Here is a 22,696-nt window from a genome sequence, read left to right on the forward strand (position 1 = left end):
AAAGCTCAGTTCTGATCAGTCACCAACTTCATATAAGGATAGTTACACATTATCTTGCATTCTTGTGGGGACATAAATACTTGACAAGGAATGTTGGAAGAAAACAAACAAACAAAAAATCATTTTCTTTAGATCTATGAAAAGTTGATGAACAGAACTTGAAAATACTTTGAATCGTGTAATACACTTTGTCCAAAGACCAACTTCATTTAGCTTTTAGAATTTTTAGGGCTCTTAGAATCTTTTGCAGTTACAAAATGAAGACAAAGATGTTGTACAGTTAGAATTGTTTAGGCTTATATCTGACCATTCATGAAGACATAATCTCTGAAACACTTTAATTGTATCCCATATGTTATGTATACATAATACATGATGCATAGTACTTCTGGGAGATAACCTGAATAATTCACCTGCAGTAATATTATCATGTTGCACTTCAGGTTATAAATGTTTTATTGTCATAATACATTGTCAGATAACATAAAAAAAAGAACCCTAACATTTTAATTCAGTGAAGATGAATGCTTAATTTTTGATTTAGGTTTTCTGATTCGTGATTCTGTTTATTGCATCTAAAATTAATTTTGTACCTACTTAGTAAGCGATAGAAGTAGATGAGGAATTAGGTTAGACAATAATACAAGCCAGTTACCTAAAACAAATTATAGAAGTTAATCTCTTACATTTATCCCCTCTAAAATATACAGCTTTGTATATGTTTAAAATAGAGATGTGTCCTTCACAGGTAAGGCAATAAATGTATGAAAAGTGTTTCTGCAAAGACAGAAAGAAATAAAAGAATCTGGCTTGCAATTTCATTAAAAAAATAGAGAAAGAGAGAAATAATGAATTCTCATTATTAGGAAAATAAAGTTCAATTTCCAGAATTTTTAAACTCAGGTATGCTTTGTAATGCTTATGTCCAAAAGATAAGTTGAATTACATGTGTGAGGCAACAGGAGCATCCATTACTATTTAAGTAAAATGGCATGTATGAGGAAACAGGAGCATCCAATGTTGTTTAACCAAGACTCCTGTTAAATAACAGGAATAAGCCATTATTTCACATCTGCTGATCTTTTAAAAGGAAATGCTGTCTTTATTAATTCTGAATGTGTCAGTTTGTATGACCTAAATGAAGGAATTTTTCAATGAGACCATTTATCATAGGGATTATCAGATGAATTTAGTATGTCTGGAAAGCTCATTTAACAGCTCATTAACCATTATAAAAAAGATTCAGGTGAACTGTGCCGTAAATGAATGTCTGGTGTCTCCTCTGCACACCTTCAGTTTTATTTCTGGCAGTAAGTGGTGGCTCATTTGGCCGAAAATTTATGTGAAAGTGGTTTTCTCAATCACATTGTTTTTTCTTGGCTTCAGCTTCATCCCATGCCTTAATTGTTCCAAATTTCCCAAATTTCCCTTTTTTTTTTTTTTTTTTTTTTTTTATTACCCTTAATTTTTTTTTTTTTTCTTTTTCTTTCTTTTTTTTTTGAGTCACAGTGTTTAATTTATTTATTCATCTATCAATTTATCTATTTATTTTTTGCATTTTCATTATATTTTGCCACTAATGTTTGTCTACCACAGGCATTTAGAAAATAAAAATTTCAAAGTCTTATATTTTTTCACTAAATTGCTGGTGAAATAAGTATATTGCAATATTCACTCTTGATAGCATTCTTTTATAATGATTCTAAGATTACTTAGATTGAGAATCATGATTAAAAAGTATATAGATATATAGCAAGTTTGACTTTCAGAAGCTCAGCTGCAAAGTCTCCGTTTATTCACTTGACTCAGAGACAGTATATCTTATATTAGAACCCCAAGGAGGATCTAAAATTCAATATTGTAAGAGGTTCAGTTGTGGAACGTTTAACTGTCAGGTGTCCTTCTTGACTCTGGGGTTGACACACAGAGAATTGAAGGAATAATATCGCAGGTAATATTGATCAGAAATTAGATCAGAATAGCGAAATAAATAACAGGGATAGTTAATTGTTTTTTTGTCATTATAAAAATATAAATATGGACTTCTATGGAAGCTTAATACATCTTAATTACATTTATTCTAAGGACATGTTTATGTCCCATGGTAGTGGATATCAATACAAGAATTTTTAAGAAAGACTCAACCTGTAGAAATATTCTCATTCGAGGATTCTTTGAGAACACCAAAAAAAATATATAATCAGCATTTCCACCATGTAATTCTTGGATGACTACAGAAGGCCACTCATAGACTAGGAGCTTTTTACAGTCATTGTGTAAAAGTAGTTAATACCAGAATTAAACCTATGAACATTATGATAAAGCTTTGTAATATTTTTGATCATAGCAACAATATAACAAAAATCCTAGAAATGTAGTCTCAAAGCTGGTAAGCAAGCACATAATTGTAGTTTGAGTAGGGTTTGGATTTCTGGAATTTACAAAAAGCCAGTTCACTTGTAGTTTTTTTATGCCTGAATTTTCATAAGTGTAGCAAGAATGTTTAATACAGCTTGTGTGTAGCTAGTAGATACATAAGATGAATATGATCTTTACCTTACCGAAGATGATTTTTTGATATATTTATTTTTTTTAATTGCAGATCCGTCTGCTCCACCAGCTCCATCTAATATCAGAATTGCCAATATCAGTGCAAACAGTGATGGAACTGTAAATGTAATGATTACTTGGGATCTTCCAGAAGAGCCTGATATTCCAGTGCACCACTACAAAGTCTTCTGGAGCTGGACGCACAGCAAATATGTGATCCCAGCTAAAAAAAAGAGAAGGAAGATTACTGATGGGGTAAGAAAGAAAATAGCAAATGGGACAGAAATATGTGTGTGTGTTAATTCTGAAATGTTCAAACCTATTTGTGGCATAAAATAAATAGATTAGAAGTATCAAAAATATGATACATCGCATGAGATGAGAAAGTAATTGCCTTAATTTTTAAGATCACCAACCCCATAAACAATTTTGATTTCTCAGTCTCCATGCTTCACTGAACTCAAGGAGAGAAGTAGACTTCTGCCTTAAAATGCAGACAAGTATTATGAGATTTTGCAGGACAGATAAATAGAAAGTAAAGTGCTGTTTGCCCTCTATAGCAAGGCTTATTTTACTGTTCTTCTGAAAGATACAGTGTTGTTTTATTTAAAAGATGTAGCATCATGTGTTGCATTATTCTTTCAATATGTAAATAAAACTCGGCGTACTATCATATAGAGCAACTATTAAATAATTATTATAGGTCCAAGGAAAACAAAACAACATTTAAGTACTCTGATGTACCAGAGATCTGACATATTTCCATAGCACTAAAGTTCTGTGAGTTTTTTTGATGCATATCAAATATTGCTTTACTGGAAAATTATCTGCTGTCATATGCTTAAGCATATTGCATAGTGTCTTAAAGTAGTTAATAGGAATAGAAATGTATCACAAATACAGACTGGACTTAATTCTCTGAACTAACTTCTATTAATGCATTGTGAGAATTTGTTTCCATGTCTGTGTTAACCATATGGAGTCTTGTCGTGTGTTAAACGATATGGAGTCTTCTTAGGGATTGAGATAACTTTTGGTTTCTACTCTCAAGTTAAATACTTAAAACAAACAAACAAACAAACAAAAAACTTTTTTTTTAAAAAAAAAAACTTTTTTTTTTTTTTAAAAAAAGAGTTCTGTTGTACTTTTAAAGAATCACTTTAGCAAGGTAGGAGTAGATTTGGATTGTGCTAGGTAGAAAATGTTGTGTTTCTCAGGAAAGCTGCTATTGGCTAGAGACCTTCAAATTGGGTATATGTTAAAATATCCAATATGCAGTATTAAATAATTGGGACAAGGTTCTGGCCTTGAATATAAGGAAGTCCAGAAGATCCAAGACATATCTAAGAGAAGAGACGGGCTCCTAGAATACCCTTCATATTACTCCTGGCCCAGTGTACCTTGTCTTCTGCAGCATCGCATGAAACTGTACAGTAATGAGACTACCACCACAGGATACTCCTGAGGCTATTGCTGGTCAGTGGTCCTTGGAATATTACAGAAACTCTTCAGTCTAAAAATTGAAACTGTAGAAAATGTGAATCAAGGTGGAAAAATCTCATTTTTTAAAGAACACTGAAGATTTTTTTTTCTCAGTTTTTACCTTTAGGTATGGTCTAGCAGTCTAGTCCAAACCATTTTATAAAGATTTCTAGATGATTCTAGGTAGACGTTCAGATATTTTTGCTGCAGTATTTAGAAATCAATGCCGTTAATCAAGAGTTATAGTCAATAATAAATATCACAAAACAAGTAAACATAATTACAACAAAATGCTTTTGACAATCCCTGAACTGTGGCAGTGCATAGTTGTCCTCTTCACTCTGAACTGTGAAACTTTAGAGGCACAAAGAATTCTAATGAAAACATGGAGTAATGTATCCTGTCTGTGACACAGGCTAGAAGAGGATTTTTATAAATACTAAAAATGTATTTAAGAATGTAAGAATACTGTGAAGCCTTCATTTTTTCTTTTCAATTTTTTATTCTGTAGAGGAAAAGAATCCTTGTTAATAAGGAGGTTTTTTCTGGATGCCTGTTTATTTATTTATTTATTTTTATTGTTGTATAAAACATTTTATAGAAAATATTGACAAATGTACTGAATCTTGCATTCTAGTAGTCTTCAGACTATCTGTCTCTAGATTAAGTTGTCAATAGTTTGCTAATGTCGAAATTGTCGAGAAAAGAGTTTAAATTTATTTGGCTATAATAATTTAGGCACAAGAAAAAAAAAGTTATACATATATATATATTTATATATATATATAAACACCTTTAATTTTGACCTAAACAGTACGTGTCTGCATTTGCCAAGGAATTGCCAAAAATCTGGTAAATACCAGGAAAGTTAGTCCTTTATTAGTTCTTTAAAAGTGACACACAAAAATAGAGTTCAGTAAAATGTTGTTTTAAAGAAAGAAAATTTTGTTATGCTGAAATTTATATATGAGTTTTCTTTTCTAATTTCAAAGGAGTAGTGAGCCCAAGATAATAAGCCTGCTTTTAATAAGAGCTTGTGTTTCAGTAATACTATAACTGCTTTGTATATTTATTCTCCTCTGTTACAGCCCCAGAATTATGTGGTCCTGGAGGGACTCCAATCCAACAGCAACTACAATGTAGAACTACAGGCAGTAACACGCTGGGGTCAGATACGCCTTAAAAGTGCTAAGGTTTCTCTCCATTTTAGCACAACACAGGACGCCAGGAATAATCGTGAGTATTCAGACACCTAAATACTTTCTCTCTTCTTTATCTGGATTTTGAATGTTTTGTGTAATGGTTTCTCAAGTGAAAGGAAATAATTTTCTTAAAGCTGGCTGTTTGATAGCAAAGTGATCTTGTCTTGGTCAAGTCGAGTAACCTTTTAATGTTAAATTGCTTATCTAAAAACTGATCATAGTTTTCACCTATACTTCGTCTTATCTCCTGCTCACCTGAAGTAAATAAATACAATGAAAATGGAAGCATGTGCATCACTGTGATGTTAATATTTTTAAAATACATTATAGTTATAAATATTAACTACATTCCTTAGTCGCTGGAGTAAATCCATTTCTGTGTCTTTGTCTTAACTAGACAGTTGTAGCTTGCAATCCTTTTGAAAATCCTGACTGTTTTGACTAGCCCATGAATTCAGATTCTTGGACCACTCAAATAAATATCTGCTACAAATTGATATAAAACACTAACTCTTCTATTAGGGAGCCTAAATTGTTCATTCCTTATAAGAAATGAATTCTCAAGAAAATATTACACACATAGGACCAACATTAAAATTAAAATCTTAAGATCTCCAGAGGTCAGGTTATTTATTTTTAAGATCTTCTTTAAAACCTCACGTGCTAAGGCAGCGCTTTGCTGAGCTGGGCTTTGTCCTAGTAACTGGGAAAGAATCCCAGGTACCATTATTATGCATACCTAGCCAAAGAGACATTAAACAAGCTGTTGAAATTCTTTTTCTCATTTTACTATGAAAATATAATTTAAAATCATATCTGAATCTAACAGTAAACTGAGTCTTAGTTAAATGTTTTCATAATTACAATACAATACTGAGTAACTGTCCCAACTGCCAATGTATGTACAATATACAGTACAGCAAAATTCTGATTAAAAGGTGCTAGAGATATCATTCTAAATATCCTTTCCTGACTGTTTCATTTTCTATCCATTTACATTTTTATTTTAAAGTAAAATAAAAGTTTAAACTTTATTTAGCACCATTTTCATAATGTTGCTGTTACCGTAAGTACTCTCACCCTAACTAATCAATCTCTATTTTTGTTGGACCCTTCTGCAAACATATTCTGTTTGGATATGTATGAAATATTTTAAAGTAGTTGTTAATGATAACAGACCTCCATATCTACAGTAGTTTCACATTTTAATGTACCAAGAAGATAAAACCTACCTAAAGATCTCCTTTTTTCCCCTATTAAGCTCATTTTCTCTACTTATTTGGGCCAAATGACCTCCTGTGAGAATTAAACCAAACACATTTGTTTTACAGGAAAGTCCTTCAATAATCAATCATAGAATCATAGAATCACAGGATGGATTGGACTGAAAGGGACCTTAAAGTACATCTATTTCCAACCCTCCTGCCACAGGCAGGGACATCTCCTACTAAATCAGATTGCTCGAAGCCCCATCCAACCTGGCTTTAAGCACCTCCAGGAATGGGGCACCCACAGCTTCTCTGGGCAACCTGGGTCTCACCACTCTCAGAATAAAGAATTTCTTCCTTATATCTAATCTAAATCTACTCTCTTCTACCTTAAAGCCATTACACCTTGTGCTATAACTACACTCCCTGATAAAGACTCCCTCCCCAGATTTCTTGCAGGCCCCCTTTAGGTATTGTAAGGTCACTATAAGGTCTCCATGGGGCCTTTGCTTCTCCAGGCTGAAGTTTAAAGTTTGAAAGTTTATAGACAAATATATGTCTATAAGTTGACAGACAAATCTGAACATCCTTCCTATTAAAGCCAAGAGTTCAGGATTCTTTTGGTCAAAACCAGTCATATCACACTTTTTAGTGTGATTGAGCACTCTGCTGAGAAGTGTGTGCGGACCTTTTTGGATCTTTTCTAAGAATGGCTAAATTATGGTTTATATGAAAACAAAACAAAACAAAACAAAACAAAACAAACAAAAAACTAAATCTACCTCTAGAGGCAATGCAAATATATCTGAATTCATCTTCTGAGTCTCACTGAAGTTAGTTAGAGCTAATTCTGCTTGAGGTATTTTCAAGAGTACTCAGAATCAGATGGAGAAATCTGAAAAGTAAATTGCCTGAAATATTATCTAGGACAAGACATTCACACTTCCTCATTATTTGGGGACTTCTTTGGCCTTTGGGAAGTAGCTCCAGAAGCACCGTTCCAATTTTGCTGAAGTTCCACTGTCAGTTACTGTACTGGGTCTGGCTGGGATGTTAACTTTCCCTGCAGCAGCCCATACAGTGCTGCGCTCTCCACTTGTAGCTAGAACAGCAGTGGTATCACACCGGTATTGTGTCTGCTGCTGCTGCTGAGAAGTGCTGGCACAGCATCAGGACTCTCTCTAACCCTCCTAGGGGGTGGGCAAAAAGTGAGAAAGAAACATCACCAGGGTAGCTGACCTAAGCCAGCCAAAGGGATATTCCATACCATATGATGTCACACTCAGCAATAAAAGGTGGAAAAAGGAAGAAGAGGGGAGGGGTGGGCTCTCATTGTGAAAACGTCTATCCTCTTCCCAAACACCGGCTACGTGTGTTGAGGCCCTGCTTCAAGGACGTGGTCAAGCATCGCTCATTTGTGGGAAGTAGAGAGTAATTTCTTTCCTCTGCACTTCACAGAGCCTTTACTTGTTTTGTTTAGTTATTCCCTTTCCCCCTCCCTCTTCCCCTTTTCCTTTTTTCCCTTTAGTTGAATTGTTTAATTAATATTAATATTTCCTTAATAATATTTATATATATATATATTTCTCTTTAATTAAATCATCCTTATCTCAACCTGTGAGTTGTTCTTTCCTTTACTTCTTCCCCTCCTCATCTGAGGAGGGGGAGTGAGAGATTGGTTGTGGTGTTCAACTGCCTAGCACGGTAAAACCACCACAGTTATTCAACTCTCTGAGGAATTAAGGTCTTTTTTTTTTTTTTTTTTTTTTTAGGTGTCTGTTCATGTCATCAGAATAGAATCAGTCCATAACCCACTGAAGTAATTTAATCCTACAGACCCCTGTGAGCTTTGACCCTGGCCCTCTGGTGTTATCTTTTCCCACCATCAGACATATATGGTGTTTCACATATACTCATATGTTTCACTTCTGGGAAATGCAGCAAAATTTTCTGTCTTGATCAGTATATACAATACATGTATATATATATATATATATACACATATATATGAAAGTGGAGTAGAGAGAAAACAGAAAGTATAAATTTAGTAAAATTAAAATACTTTAAATTGATATATACCTAATAGATTCAAGTTTGTATTTTACTCTATCACTTTGTGATTTTCTTTCAGATAACATAAATGCTATGTTTACCTTGAGAAAGAATTTGCATATATTTGGTAGGTTTGCATTGATTTAAAAGAAGCAAAGAAAATGTAAAAATATATCAGATTAAAAAAAGGGTTGAAAAAGTATATTTTTTTCCAGAAAGCAATTGAGATTTTAGCTAAAGCTATATATCAGGCAAAATATTCAAGCTTACGTATTATTCATGATTATTGTTGAAACTTGAGTCTTTCCCTTTTTCTCTCAAGTAGTTAATAATTCACAACTTCCTAATCATCGGAATCTCTACTTTTTATTGAAATGTAGTATAGAATTAAATACACGTAGAATTAAATACATATAAATAAATGTAGTATAGAATTCAATACAAGTTTTTTTTTGTTAATCTGATGCAAATACTGCCCTCAATCAGAACTGGTGTATCTGAAAGTGTGTAATTAAATATAGTTTGAATCAGCACTACTGACTCTTAAATTGAAAATATCTAGGAATACTCAATTATTCTTAATACTGACAATCCTGCTATATGTTCACAAACTGTTACTAGATGAAAAGCAAACTGTTACTTGATGAAGGATGTCATGTTACCATTGCTTGTTGGAAGCTAGGCACATACACCGAGGGAGTTGCTCAAAGTTCATTCTGCTCTTACAATGTTTTCCTAAGCATTCACTGTTCACTGTTGGAGACAGGAAAGTGGGCAAGAAAGATCTTTAATCTGACCATAGTGTTCTCATATAGCATATCAAAGGACTGTATTTACCTTGATGTAATAACCACATGTAGCCTCTGTGGGTTACACTCAATCCCATCCTCAGGTTTTGTGTATATTCAAATGCTGTGCAAATATCAAGACCATGAATGATTATACAGAAGTACAACTAGATACCATGCTTGTTTAAAAAGTCACAGTGTTAACATTTTTTTTCCTGTGGTTATAAATTTGCTCCCTTTACTTATGATTTCTTTAAAAATTTAGAGAGCATTTTCATATTAAAATATATTTACCTTTTTCTCTCTCTAAAATATCATTACTGAATTTCAAACTAATTATATCTTTTTCAACCATTATGAACTTTGCTCTTTAAAGTTGTAATAATTTTGTTTAGGTAAGATATTGAAATAAGATTTTTTTTTTCTCTGAATTTGAACATTGTTAACATGGTCATTAGACAGCACTGTATTAAAATAAATAATTTCTTAATTGTTTTATGTACTGCAGATGAGCAGACATCTGCTGGGAAACCCCAGAAAGGACTGGTAGATCCTTACCCAACATATCAAAGAAGGAAAACCACTCGTTTTCTTAAAATTGGAACTCCTTTCTATCAGGACAATCAACTTCAGGTTAAAGTCTACTGGAAGAGAACAGGTTTGTCCAAGTTTTGTTTCATTATTTTTCTAAGGAAGAACTCTCATAAAGTGTCTCAGAGTTGCAGAACATTGGTATAATATATTGAGCCTTATACAATCATTCAAAGTCAAATCCAACACCCATCCTCCATAGGTTATGTAGCATCACCCTGATTGGAGAAAGGCCATTCAGTTATTCCATATAACAGTAAGAGTATGCCACACTGGAGGGTGTGGATTATGAGCGGTATCCTTTGTTTCTTAAAAACTGTCTACCTGTTTAAATGTCTACATCTCTTACATTCTGTAACACATTAAGTCAAATTATATGTCTATTCCTCCATTAAATCTGCAAGCTTTGGCCCAGCCCGACTACATACACATTTTAAGCGTTTGTCCCTTTCTTGACCATCTTTGTTTCATTTTTTGGTGTAACTTTATGGAAAGGCAAGATAATTTAAAGCTTAAATAAAAATTGACACATTTTTAATAATTAATGGTAAGTTTACATAATAATAATAATTTTGGCTATCCAAAGTGAGATTTATGTATTCTGATCTTTGGATTGGTCACCTTAAACTTTAACCTTCTGTAAGTGAGCTGTCAACTAGTTGTTGAGCTGCTTTTGTAGTCAGAAAAACATGACTTCTGAGGTAACTCATCCCACACAACTGCTAAATCATGCTCTGGCGTTGCCTGTGTTCCTTTCTCAGTACAGAGGGTGCCTTGATAACCAGCTCAGACCAGACAACTTTTTTGTAGAAGGCCTGAAGATGCCTCACTTCTCTCTGGGAACTGAGGTTCAATTCTGAGCAGTTTAAACTAAAGAAAACAAGCAAAAAAAAGAAGCAAGATTCAAAGATGGGGATAGTATGTCCCTCACAGTCCCACAGGTGTAAGGCAGGGTCAACTCACCGTCAACAGACAAGATTCAGCCCCTTGAAGTAACTCATCCAGTTGTGGCTCTTCTCCTGCTAGCCTGTTTCCAGGAGGAAGGTGATGCATCATATGACCAAAGTGCCACCACCCTTAGTGAAATTCACCTTACATGTATAGTAGTTTTCATGACCAGTTAAGAAATATTTTATCATTTTAAAATAACTGGTTTTGAAAGTGGCAGAATCTTCACTACTGGTGATCTTCAAAGACAGATGCAGCACACATCTTTTAGAAATGACATCGATTTGCTTGCTGTTGCCTTTACTTGCATTCAAGAGATGGGCTAGTTGAGTTCATGAGCTGCTGTGTAGATTTTTGTATAAATCTGTGTACATTTAATTATATCAGGGGGACACCAAGACATCAATTTTTGTCATGTGGTGGAAGTAAGCTCTGTCACATGTTTTTGAGTGTTTAGGTTTATGCCTCAGCCATACAGTGGAAGATATCTTCATTTTTCTTACATAATGAGCTGTGATAGCAAAGGTATGTGAGAGGGACAGAATATGGAAGTTTGTCAATTTTTTTTTTTTTTAATATATATTTGTTCTGAGTGACAGCATATGCAGTAACTCATCAGGAGCCTTTGTCTCATGTGGAACTGAAATATAGCCAGTTACCTCCTCCTGAGAACCTAGAAGCTTTTATGAGCTCTTATAGGAGTTTGGAGATTAGGTAGTGCATGGATGAGGTACTTACTGCAAATTTACTAATGACAATGTACTGCAGGAGCAAGATTTTTTTCACTGTGCTGGTGAACACAGCAGGAGGAACATATTGGCCGTGTCTTGTCATTATGAAAGTCAGCAGTTACTGGAGCCAACTGAGTTTGGAACTGTACCCACATTTCTTTCTCCGTTATGAACTGTACTGTTTCAAGTCATCTTTAGGGATTTGTAGGAGGTATAGAATGCAGCAACTGTAATAGGGAATACAGATAATTTACCTCAGCCTACACTACAGCCTGATGTCTAGGTTATTTTCATTGCAGATAGGCAATCAAAGTTCAAATCCTTCCTGGCAAGGAACTGACCTCTGTCTTCTACATGACTGTTGAAAGCAGGAGTCCCTACTGATTGCTTTACTGTTCTCATTATTTTGTAAGATTGGGCACTAGAACAGGATCCCCAGGATAGTGGCCATAGCACAAAGCCTGACAGAGTTCAAGAAGCATTTGGACAATGCTCTCAGAAACATGCTTTAATTTGTAGGTGGTCCTGTGTGGAGCCAGGAGTTGGACTTGATGATCATTTTGGGTACCTTCCAAATCAGTTTTGCTATTAAAAGCAATGTGGTTTTTTTGTTTGTTTGTTTGTTTGTTTGTTTGTTTTTCTTCAGTAATGCAGCCATTGAATAGTCTTAAATTAGGATGTATGACTTTTAAATAAACAGCAACTAAGAAAATGTCATGAAACCTTATGAAATATGTAGGCTGATAATATTGAGAGTTCTCATGACATAAGAAATAATTCAAGAAATACAAGACTGATGCTTGAATATTTTGGACATTTCTAAGTTCAGTAAGATTTCAACTGTTTGTAGCAAGCTGCTTCGTCTAATTTGTTTCTCAAGGTTTTTAGTACTTTATGCAATAAACTTTGTGGTACTAAACAGAGATGTTTGCAGCGGTGATAGTATAAATATGTTGTATAAATTTACGAGTATTTTAAGATGAAGATATTTAAACCAGTTTATAGGTTGATATAAAGTGTCATTTAACTGTAACAAAAGTTGCAGTTAGGCTCTGCAGGAGGATCTGGATAGGCTGGATCGATGGGCTGAGGCCAACTGTATGAAGTTCAGCAAGGCCAAGTGCTGGGTCCTGCACCTTGAGCATAAAAACCCCAGGCAGAGCTACAGGCTGGGAGATGAGTGGTTAGAAAGCTGCCTGGCAGAGAAGGACTTCAGAGTATTGGTTGATAGTTGGCTGAAGATGAGCCAGCAGTGTGCTCAGGTGGCCAAGAAGCCCAACAGCATCCTAGCTTGCATAAGAAGTAGTGTGGCCAGCAGGTCCAGGGAAGTGATTGTCCCCCTATACTCGAGTCTGGTGAGGCTGCACCTCGAGTACTGTGCTCAGTTTTGGGCCCCTCGCTACAAGAAGGACATGGAGGTGCTTGAGTGAGTCTAGAGCAGGGCAACAAAGCTGTTGAGCGGTCTAGAGAACAAGTCTTACAAGGAGCAGCTGAGGGAGCTGGGATTGTTCAGTCTGGAAAAGAGGAGGCTCAGGGGTGACCTTATTGCTCTCTATAGGTACCTTAAAGGAGGCTGTAGAAAGGTGGTGGTTGGGGGTTGGTCTATTTTCCCCCGTGCCTGGTGACAGGATGAGGGGGAATAGGCTAAAGTTGCACCAAGGGAGGTTTAGGTTGGATATTAGGAAGAACTTCTTTACCAACAGGGTTGTTAGGCACTGGAATGGGCTGCCCAGGGAAGTGGTTGAGTCACCATCCCTGGAGGTCTTTAAAAACTGTTTAGATTTAGAGCTTAGTGATATGGTTTAGTGGAGGACTTGTTAGTGTTAGGTCAGAGGTTGGACTAGATGATCTTGGAGGTTTCTTCCAACCTAGATCATTCAGTGATTCTGTGAAAAACTTAACAATTACTAAAACAGAAGGGTTTCAATTTGTAAGAGCAATGTTCACTCATTTTCTATACTAATAACTCCTCATTATTGTTAGACCTAAGAATATGTATTTTTTGGAATTCTGTCCAAAACCAAGATGGCTCTACAGAAGAGTTTTGTACTGCTTGCCAACTTCAGAGTGCATCACAAATTACAGAAACAATCAGAAGGAAAGACCTATGTGGGTATCTTGCTGTCTCATACCACTTAGAAAATACAAACATATTACTAAGGGTGTTTTGGATTATTTCTTTATTTTCATTGTTCCATTTGGTAGCTTCGAAATTGTTTTGAATTTGAAACATTTTGCCCTGTCTAAAAAAGGACATAATATAATCATGGAATAATTTGCATTGGAATGGACCTCTGAAGGTCATCTGGTCCAACCATCTGCTCGAAGTAGAACTAACTTTGAAGTTAAATCAAGTTGTTCAGCTGTATTTGTGAGGCCCTATAACAGATGTTGTTATTGTTTTTTGAATGACAGGGAATTTGTCCTTTATGAATACCAGGCTGCAGAAGCCACCTAACAGTTTATTGCAATGCTCCTCCAGATATCCAGAATGCATGGTGGTGTCTCTTGACATTCAAAGTTAGTTCTGCCATTACTACAAAGAAGATGTATTCCTCAGTGTCATTTGCAGATGTGCCTCTAGGAAGCCAGTGAGAGAACACAATGATGACATCAAGGCTGAAGCTCTTGTTTTTATATCCCTCTGAATAGAATTAATCTGACTGCTATTCTGTAATAGAGGGGATGTTGCAAACTATTACCAAAGTAGCTTTATTATGCAGTAAAGTGATTGCTTATCAGTACTCAGAACTAAATACAGTGTTTCAGTTAAAGTCTGAGTGGAAGATCCTATTTCCATATTTATATGTCATAATTTGCCACAGTTTGGTAGCTGGAAAGACTTCTCTAGACCAGTTCTTCAAGTGTCATTTCTTAAGTCCCACTAGTTTCAGTAAGTATGTGGCATGAATGGAATGCATATTCTATACTTTACATTAAAAACAAGAAAGCAAACAAACAAACAAACAAAAAACACAACTCTCGGAAATAATCTTTCACTTTGAATGCTTCAGTATGATAGCAATAATATCTTTTCATCAGAAAGTATGCTAGCAAGAATAACTGCACATTTCAAGCAGTACAAGTTGCTTAGCAAATGCACATAATTTTGCTAGACATTCATCACAAAAGTGTATTGTAATTATATGAATACAATGGCTTCTTTCAAGAAGAAAATGCCTTTCACTTGCTGCCTCTGATTTAGGCCTGGGATTAGAGAAACACGGTACATTCCTTAAACAGCATGAATTCTGCTTTTGTAAATGAAAAGAGGAACTTGCTTGTGGCCAGATTTTTTGGCTATCTTGACTGTGTGAAATTAGAAATTATGTGCTATTTATGTCAAGTAGTGGAACCAACTTAAACAGCTCACGTTTAACTCCTTGGTGCTGGATTCACAGAGTACTATCTGTTACCAAGACCTGATGCACTCTGAAAAACCTACTTAAAAGAATTAGCTACCTAATAATTAAGATCCTCAGTATCTTCTGCATTAATCAAGACTAAAAGTGCAAAAATAAAGAAAATCTTATATTTCCTCTGTTCCACAGTGGTTTGGCAACTTAGAGAGTTGAGGTTTTGGACCTCAGCTGAGAAGTCTTCAAGTTGCTGCAAAGTTGCATATCTTTATGGTATGAAAATAGGATATATCTCATAAACTGGAGGAGAAAAAACAAAAACAACAAAAAACACTTTATTCTTTATGAGCTCACTTCTGCAGTTCTCATCACTTGCTGCAATAACTCCCATACATGAAAATATCACAATGTAATTTAGTATGATTCTTTTCCAAAGCAACATATCACAATAATATTTTCTAACCCAGCATGCTGTCTTTACTACCATTTTCTCAGTGCTTGCTATTTGAGTATAAGGTAACTATCTTTGCTCAAGTAAAGCTTTAGGTTCCTTCACTTGCCTTTTAATGAAGTCTACGTGCATTTATGTCCCCCTGTTTAAATAAAACATTTAAAGTACTTCTAGATATTTAAAATCAATATATATGCCCCTTGTTTTGTTTAAAAAGACAAATATTTAAAATGCATTAAGACTTGGCTTCAGGCTTCTTTCTTTGTGCTTCTGGTAAATGCTAAAGCAGAAAAAAAAAAAAAAAAAAAAAAAAGAACACTTAAAACAGGGAGAGGCAAAGAATCCTCCATTGTCTGATAAATCAACCAAACAAGAATAATGAATTAAATTACAGGGAACAATAAAATGCAAGGCAAGGCAAAGCAAATAGAAAGCTGCCACAAATGCTTTTAAAACCAGATCTTAGGAAAACAAAATTAACTTTCACTTAGTTCAGGGAGATAAATGAAGTGACTGTATGTGCTGTCTCTCTATTTGCAATAAGGTATTTCATATGGCAGGTTTTAAAAAAATTGAAAGCTTTCCCCACATTATCCTGTGGTCCTTTCTCACGCAACTAATACCATTGAAATTAATGAAACCCTTCACTGACAGTTGGAGTTTCTAGTTGTTATTATATGATGCCTGTATCCTATGGGTTTCCCCAGCATTTTTCCTAGTGAGGCTGGACTTACTGGCTGAGGCCAACTGTATGAGGTTCAGTAAGGCCAATTGCCAGGTCCTGCACCTGGGACATAACAACCCCAAGCAGCACTACAGGTTGGGAGATGAGTGGTTAGAAAGCTGCCTGGCAGAGAAGGACTTCAGAGTATTGGTTGATAGTTGGCTGAAGATGAGTCAGCAGTGTGCTCAGGTGGCCAGGAAGGCCAACAGCATCGTGGCTTGCATAAGAAACGCTGTGGCCAGCAGGTCCAGGGAAGTGATTGTCCCCCTATACTCGAGTCTGGTGAGGCTGCACCTTGAGTACAGTTTTGGGCCCCTCACTACAAGAAGGACATGGAGGTGCTTGAGTGAGTCTAGAGCAGGGCAACAAAGCTGTTGAGCGGTCTAGAGAACAAGTCTTACAAGGAGCAGCTGAGGGAGCTGGGATTGTTCAGTCTGGAAAAGAGGAGGCTCAGGGGTGACCTTATTGCTCTCTATAGGTACCTTAAAGGAGGCTGTAGAAAGGTGGTGGTTGGGGGTTGGTCTATTTTCCCCCGTGCCTGGTGACAGGATGAGGGGGAATAGGCTAAAGTTGCACCAAGGGAGGTTTAGGAAGAACTATTATATTAGGAAGAACTTCTTTACCAACAGGGTTGTTAGGCACTGGAATGGGCTGCCCAGGGAAGTGGTTGAGTCACCATCCCTGGAGGTCTTTAAAAACTGTTTAGATTTAGAGCTTAGTGACATGGTTTAGTGGAGGACTTGTTAGTGTTAGGTCAGAGGTTGGACTAGATGATCTTGGAGGTTTCTTCCAACCTAGATCATTCAGTGATTCTGTAATGCTATCAGCTATAACTGTAGTGCGGAGTTGTTCAAGAGTTAAAAGAATAGCCTGTCAGATGTATTCTTCTGTGAGTCCTACTCCTCCTTAACTTTGCCTCACATAGGCCTAATTTAATTCCAGGAATAAATTTTTTGTTATCTCACTGCTGATTTTTAAAATCTCTGTCTTTTTGCTTCCTAGAAGAGAGTGAAAACGGGAGCGTCTGACCATCTCCACTTACATTTACATTATACTTTATGAGCTGACTACAGGGCTCAAACTATGTGGTTTACATTTGGTTTATTTCTAAATGTGAAGAGCTAACAGTACTTAAAATGTTGCTGGTAGGAGTCACAAAAAAAAAATAATATCAACAAATAATACAATTAGTGGAGCAGATAAATGTGTAATTTCTCAACTAGTATGCAACTTTAAGTTCACATTTACAATAGCAGCAACCTCAGGGGCATCTCTGCTGCAAATGAGACAATGTTGGGGAGGTTTTTGAGTACCACAGTTCACTGCCTTTCTTCATGTTTCCACAGACACAACAGAAAACCACTAATGACTGCCTTATACTTGCTTCCAAACCTCCATACCTTTCAAAAAGGTTAAAGCTCTCGATATGAGAGATTTAGAGGCAAGTCTCTCCAATGATTAGTCCCAGGAATGTAATTGAAAATTTTTCAAAGCCTGCCAGGAAGTCATATAAGAGAAGCCAAATCAGAATGACCTACTGTGGTACCAGAGCAAAAGCAGAACAGAAGGCTGATTTTACTTAGCAGTATCACCACTGATGTCTGCTGAAGACAGACTGTGGCTGTACTGGACTACTTACATCAGAAATATTCACTAAACTAGTTCTAACACTTTGTCTGGTTAATTCACACACTGTCATTTTAAAATTTACATAGTGTGTGCTGTTCAAAAGCCTTCACTCCAGAACCCTTTTAAGTAATTGTGAAAATGTATTTATTTTGTCTTAGGTGTTTGAAAGAAGTCCTCTTTTTTATTCTTAACCTTAATAACTGAAAAAAATATATTTTCAAAAGCAGTATCCCCAAACTGTATTAGTAGGTCATTTCCAGTAAAAGCTTTGCCTTACAACTTTACACAATCATACGTGAAGCAATCCTACCATTCCTACAGTGAATTAAAAGATCCTGAGGTACTGCAGGTTATCAAGATACCTTTCATCAACTGTGGTGTAATAACCATCTATAAGTGCTCTCAGCATACCTGAGTTCCTGGTATGGCATGCCATGATGCACACCATGAATGGCCAGTTTAAGAACTTGTTGGAGCATTTTGCATACATTGTACATGCATGCAAACCCACCTGTCAATCTTTTCTGTCCATGAGGTATGAGAGAGAAGGGAGTAGCAGGTGCATCTCTGCATCTCCTTCCACTGAGGAGTTACAGTTAAGTTGGCTGTATACATGGACTCTGGAAATGGGAAGAACTCCCAGATTCCCTACCCTCACTACAGCCTCCCCACTTACATTAACGTCAAGATTTGACAAAGTTACACAGAAGGCTAACGTTACTGACAGAATGCTCATAATGAGCCTTAGACTTGCTTATATTTTTTTCATTAAATTCTATTTTTTGTATGCTTAGATATATGTGAAGGTCTGTATGATGTTTCTATTCAGGTTACAAGAAGCTATTACGAGACTTGAAGTTTACACAAGGCAAATTTCCCTGTGATAGAAAACCAGAAAGAAATACTGTTGAACTCACTTTGTATAGGATGTTGTGTGTGAGAAAGGGAGTGGCAGTAGAAGTAATCTGGTTTAGAGATGGTTCCAGACTTCTTTAATACAAACTTCCTTAAATCTTGAACCTTTAAATTGTACACCTAGATATGGAAACAAACACTGTGGCTCAGACACACCCTTAAATTATATAGTAATTTTTAATATAATTTTTGGAAAGGATTATTGTTGTGTTATGCAAAAAGTGTGTTCTATAGAAAGAATGTTTGTTTTAAATGGAATAATGTGAGAAACAAAATCTTTGCAATTTAAACAATGCTGCTCATGTTCCATGTAAAAGCAGGAAACAGTATCATTTGCCTTGTTAAGAACTGTTTACTGAATTTAGTTTAAATGTCAGTTGAGGGGTTTGGTGTTTATTTTAATCATACTGCTTGAACAGGTGATCATTAAAAAGTTATTGTTCTCAGGTGTCATGAACACCATGCATTTCATAACCAAACATATCAATACACAGGTAGCTAAAGTGCCAGAGTAGTTTTCATTTTAGTCTTTTAAGAAAACTTAGTTAAAATTCCAGAGACAGAGCACATCAACATCATAGTTTCTTTACAGGGGAAAACACATTAGCTCGGTCTCTTCCAACCTAGATGATTCTGTGATTCTGTGTTTCTGTGATACATTGTGTTGACCTATCTATCATAAGAATGACAGCTCACTTAAGTACCATAAGTAAAATAAGATACTTACTATTCCATCATTATTTCTTCTCCTGTCATTAGCATCAAATCTCACATGTTGATGAGAAACTCCATGACTCATAGAGGAATAACTTGTAAACCAATACTGAAGAAATAGCTGTTATGATCAAGTATTGCTGAGATCATATTTTGCTTCTCTGCTGTACGCTGAAGAATTCCCTCTCAAACCATTTTTCAGTCATACTGTTATTACACTATGACACTGTCATGAGTAGTAAGTACCAAGTGGATCACTTTATACTAATAATGTCTTCAAAACTGAAGCAACTAGTAGTAAATAACAGTGCTTCGTTTATTTGCTTGATTTTTTCCAAATTTATGCCTTTCCTACATATTTTTCCAGGACCTTTCCATCAATTGTTTTTTATCAGAAAAACTGTTTATGAAAGCTGGCGCATTTTATAATTTTGTGTTTCCATGGAGAAGAATGGTGGCCTGATAAACAGATGAATGAAGGTCTGAGAGAGCAGAAGACAATTCATAATATTCTATCTCAAATATAGGCATAATAGTTCTTGGTGTGGAAATATGGGAAAATTATGGTGCCAGAACAGTGGCTTAGAAACAGTGTTGTATCGTATTATATCCACACCTGCAAAGGTATGTTAAGGGTTGCATACTGAGAAACTATAGGGCAGGAAAAACTTATTCCTATTTCTTCAAGAAGTCTTTGACCTGTACACAGCTTCAGGCATTTCAGAGATGATAAAATATTTTTCTTCATGTAAGACATAAATTTCACCATTTACTATTTTGCTATTTACCATTTACCATGGCATGGTATTTAATACAAAATGAATATTTTTGTCCTGGATGGTATATTATTTAACAAAGTATTTATGCAAAGCTCCTGCTATAACTTTGCCCTAGAAACAATCAAGCTGGTTGATGTTGAGATGTGCTTCGTGTGCCCTGAGCTGACTCTGCCCTGGGCTGTAATATTAAATATAAAATTTTTACGCAGTCTGATTAAACTTTGCTATAGTAAATTTTTAGAGAAGTAATGCTGCAAGACACACAATCCAGAAAGGAAACTACTTAATGTTGCTATATCTCCTTTTTGCTATTAATCTAAAACAATTAAAGACATGTTCAAGACCATCTTTTGACTATAGTTTGTATGGTCATTAATGTCTTGATCCTGTTGGGTACTAAACTTTCTGGCCTTATCCATTAGCTACTCTTAACTATTGAAGTCAACACAACTGTTACTATGCTTAAGTGCTTTGTTGAATCAGGGCCAGAGTGCTCAGAAACTGGTAAGATCAACCACCCAGTAAGAGAAAAGGAACAAAAAACATGTGGCCAGTCACAAGTAATCATTGCAGCTTTGCTGTATGAAACATCAACTTTAGCAATATATAATATATCCATGGGCTTAGCTACATCCAAAACCGATTACTTCAGTAATTTTCTTACTGAATAGCTTCACAGAAATTATAGTCTGTTTATGGCATTCTATTTGAAGAAAGGTTAGGCTGGAATGAAGATTCAAGTTTTCATATGACAAATTATCTTCCAAACTTTGATAACAACCATTTTGCACATGCAGTTAATATGCTACTTATAACTTATTACAACTAATAATATTAACTATATTATTAATATAACAATACATTATTATTATAATTATTTATATGATACAAGTATATATGATATAATTAACACAATATTGTATACTAATATAATTAATAATATAAAACATTTTATAATTCAATAATATAAAACTAATTAATATTAATTATATATTATATGATCAATACATAATTATATTAATATATTCATATATATATAATGTACGTGTGATTAATGTATGTAGTTATATATATTAAGGGGGGGGTCAGGTCAGTTTCCTGAAGTAATGACAAGAAATACACTTCACAACTCCATTTATTTACAGGAATACTTTTGAATGTATGCTTTCTATTTTTATATTTTGCTTATTAATTATTTCAAATCCTGTTGCTCTCCAGCAATCAGCTGTTGTGGTTTGGCCCAACAGGCAGCTAAGCACATCATAACCATTCATTCACTAACTCCATTGCACAGTGGGATGGGAGAGAATTGAAAAAAAAAAGGGCAAAAAACTGAGATAAAGACAGTTTAATAAGGAAGAAAAAGAAGGGAAAATAATAATAATGATGATAAAAGAATGTACAAAGTGAGGCACAATTTCATTGCTCACCACCCTCTGACCAATGCCCAGCCTGTCCCTGACCAGTGGCACCCACCTCAGACAACTCTCCCCTGAAAAGTCCTTGGCTCTGTGTAAACAACTGCAACATCTGCACAACTGTAAACAATCTGCAACATCTAAAAGATTGGTGTGTTATCAGCATTATTCCCATCCTAAGTCCAAAACACAGTGCCATACCAGTTACTAGGTAAAGAATTATCCCAGCTGAAACCAGGACAATGTTAGTGTGTTTACCAATGCCATTTTTCTTGCAATTAAGCCTTAATTTGAGCTGCTGTTGTTGAACAAGTCTGCTTTGAAATGTTTTCCTTCAAATCCCATTTGATTTTTCTTTCCAGTAAGTTTCTGTGATTTGGATGCCCACAGAGTAATACTGTCACTGCTGGCATTAACTGGCATTTTTATACCAAATTGCAGGCAGACATCATCCAACAGCCACCCATCAAACAGAATAATATAGAACTATAGGGCTGAAACACTTCTACAGCAGAGACTGTTACCATTATCTCCACTTGACAGGTGTGGAGCAGAGGTAGGGAGGTAAGAAGTGCTTTGCCTAAAGACTTCCAGCCAACCAGCGGCACAGCTAACCCCAGTATCCAAAACAATCTGATGCAATATACTGGCTGTAGATTAAAGGAATACAAAGAACTACATGCCTCTTAAATTTTTGTACCTAGTTTCCTAGAGTGGTAGTAGGTAGTTGTGATAATGATGATGCTGGGCTGCGTGAACAAACTTCACTGCTGCTCTTGCCCATGCTTATGCTTCTCTATCTACAAAGCAGACTTCAGTTCCTCTTGACCGTCAAGTTGGCAACTTCCTGTCAAGTTGGCACCCTTCAGGAGCAGTAAGTATAATACAACGTGTAAAAAAGTATTTGAGGCAAAGAAAGGAGTTCTCTGTAGTAACATGGCAGAAAAAAGAAACCACATTAGATGACATTATTCACACCGCTGGCAGTACTGGGAATGTATAGCAAGATGAATATGTGGAAAGTGTTGACGAAGAAGAGGAAGAGACATTATTTATTTTATTTAGTTTATTTTTCAGAAAATGTAGAATCATTTAAACCAGAAAATCCAGCTATGAAATGTTGCAGGATTACCTGGCATTGTGTTGGGTGATTTT

The 22,696-nt window shown here is 35.5% G+C and overlaps 1 protein-coding gene across 2 annotated transcripts in view; it reads left to right on the forward strand.

Moving 5' to 3' along the window:
• ANOS1 (anosmin 1) overlaps window positions 1-22,696 on the forward strand; it is a 139,879-nt gene that overhangs the window by 103,380 nt on the left and 13,803 nt on the right. The window contains exons 7-10 of one of the 2 annotated variants that reach the window (XM_035344677.1): window positions 2,603-2,805; window positions 5,121-5,268; window positions 8,574-8,621; window positions 9,791-9,940. In XM_035344677.1, the coding sequence (XP_035200568.1) occupies window positions 2,603-2,805; window positions 5,121-5,268; window positions 8,574-8,621; window positions 9,791-9,940 (549 nt within the window). The remainder of the gene's footprint in view (window positions 1-2,602; window positions 2,806-5,120; window positions 5,269-8,573; window positions 8,622-9,790; window positions 9,941-22,696) is intronic. The other variant, XM_035344767.1, reaches the window with a different exon arrangement.

This window comes from Oxyura jamaicensis, chromosome 1, assembly GCF_011077185.1.
Source record: "Oxyura jamaicensis isolate SHBP4307 breed ruddy duck chromosome 1, BPBGC_Ojam_1.0, whole genome shotgun sequence".
NCBI classification, from domain to species: Eukaryota; Metazoa; Chordata; class Aves; order Anseriformes; family Anatidae; genus Oxyura; species Oxyura jamaicensis.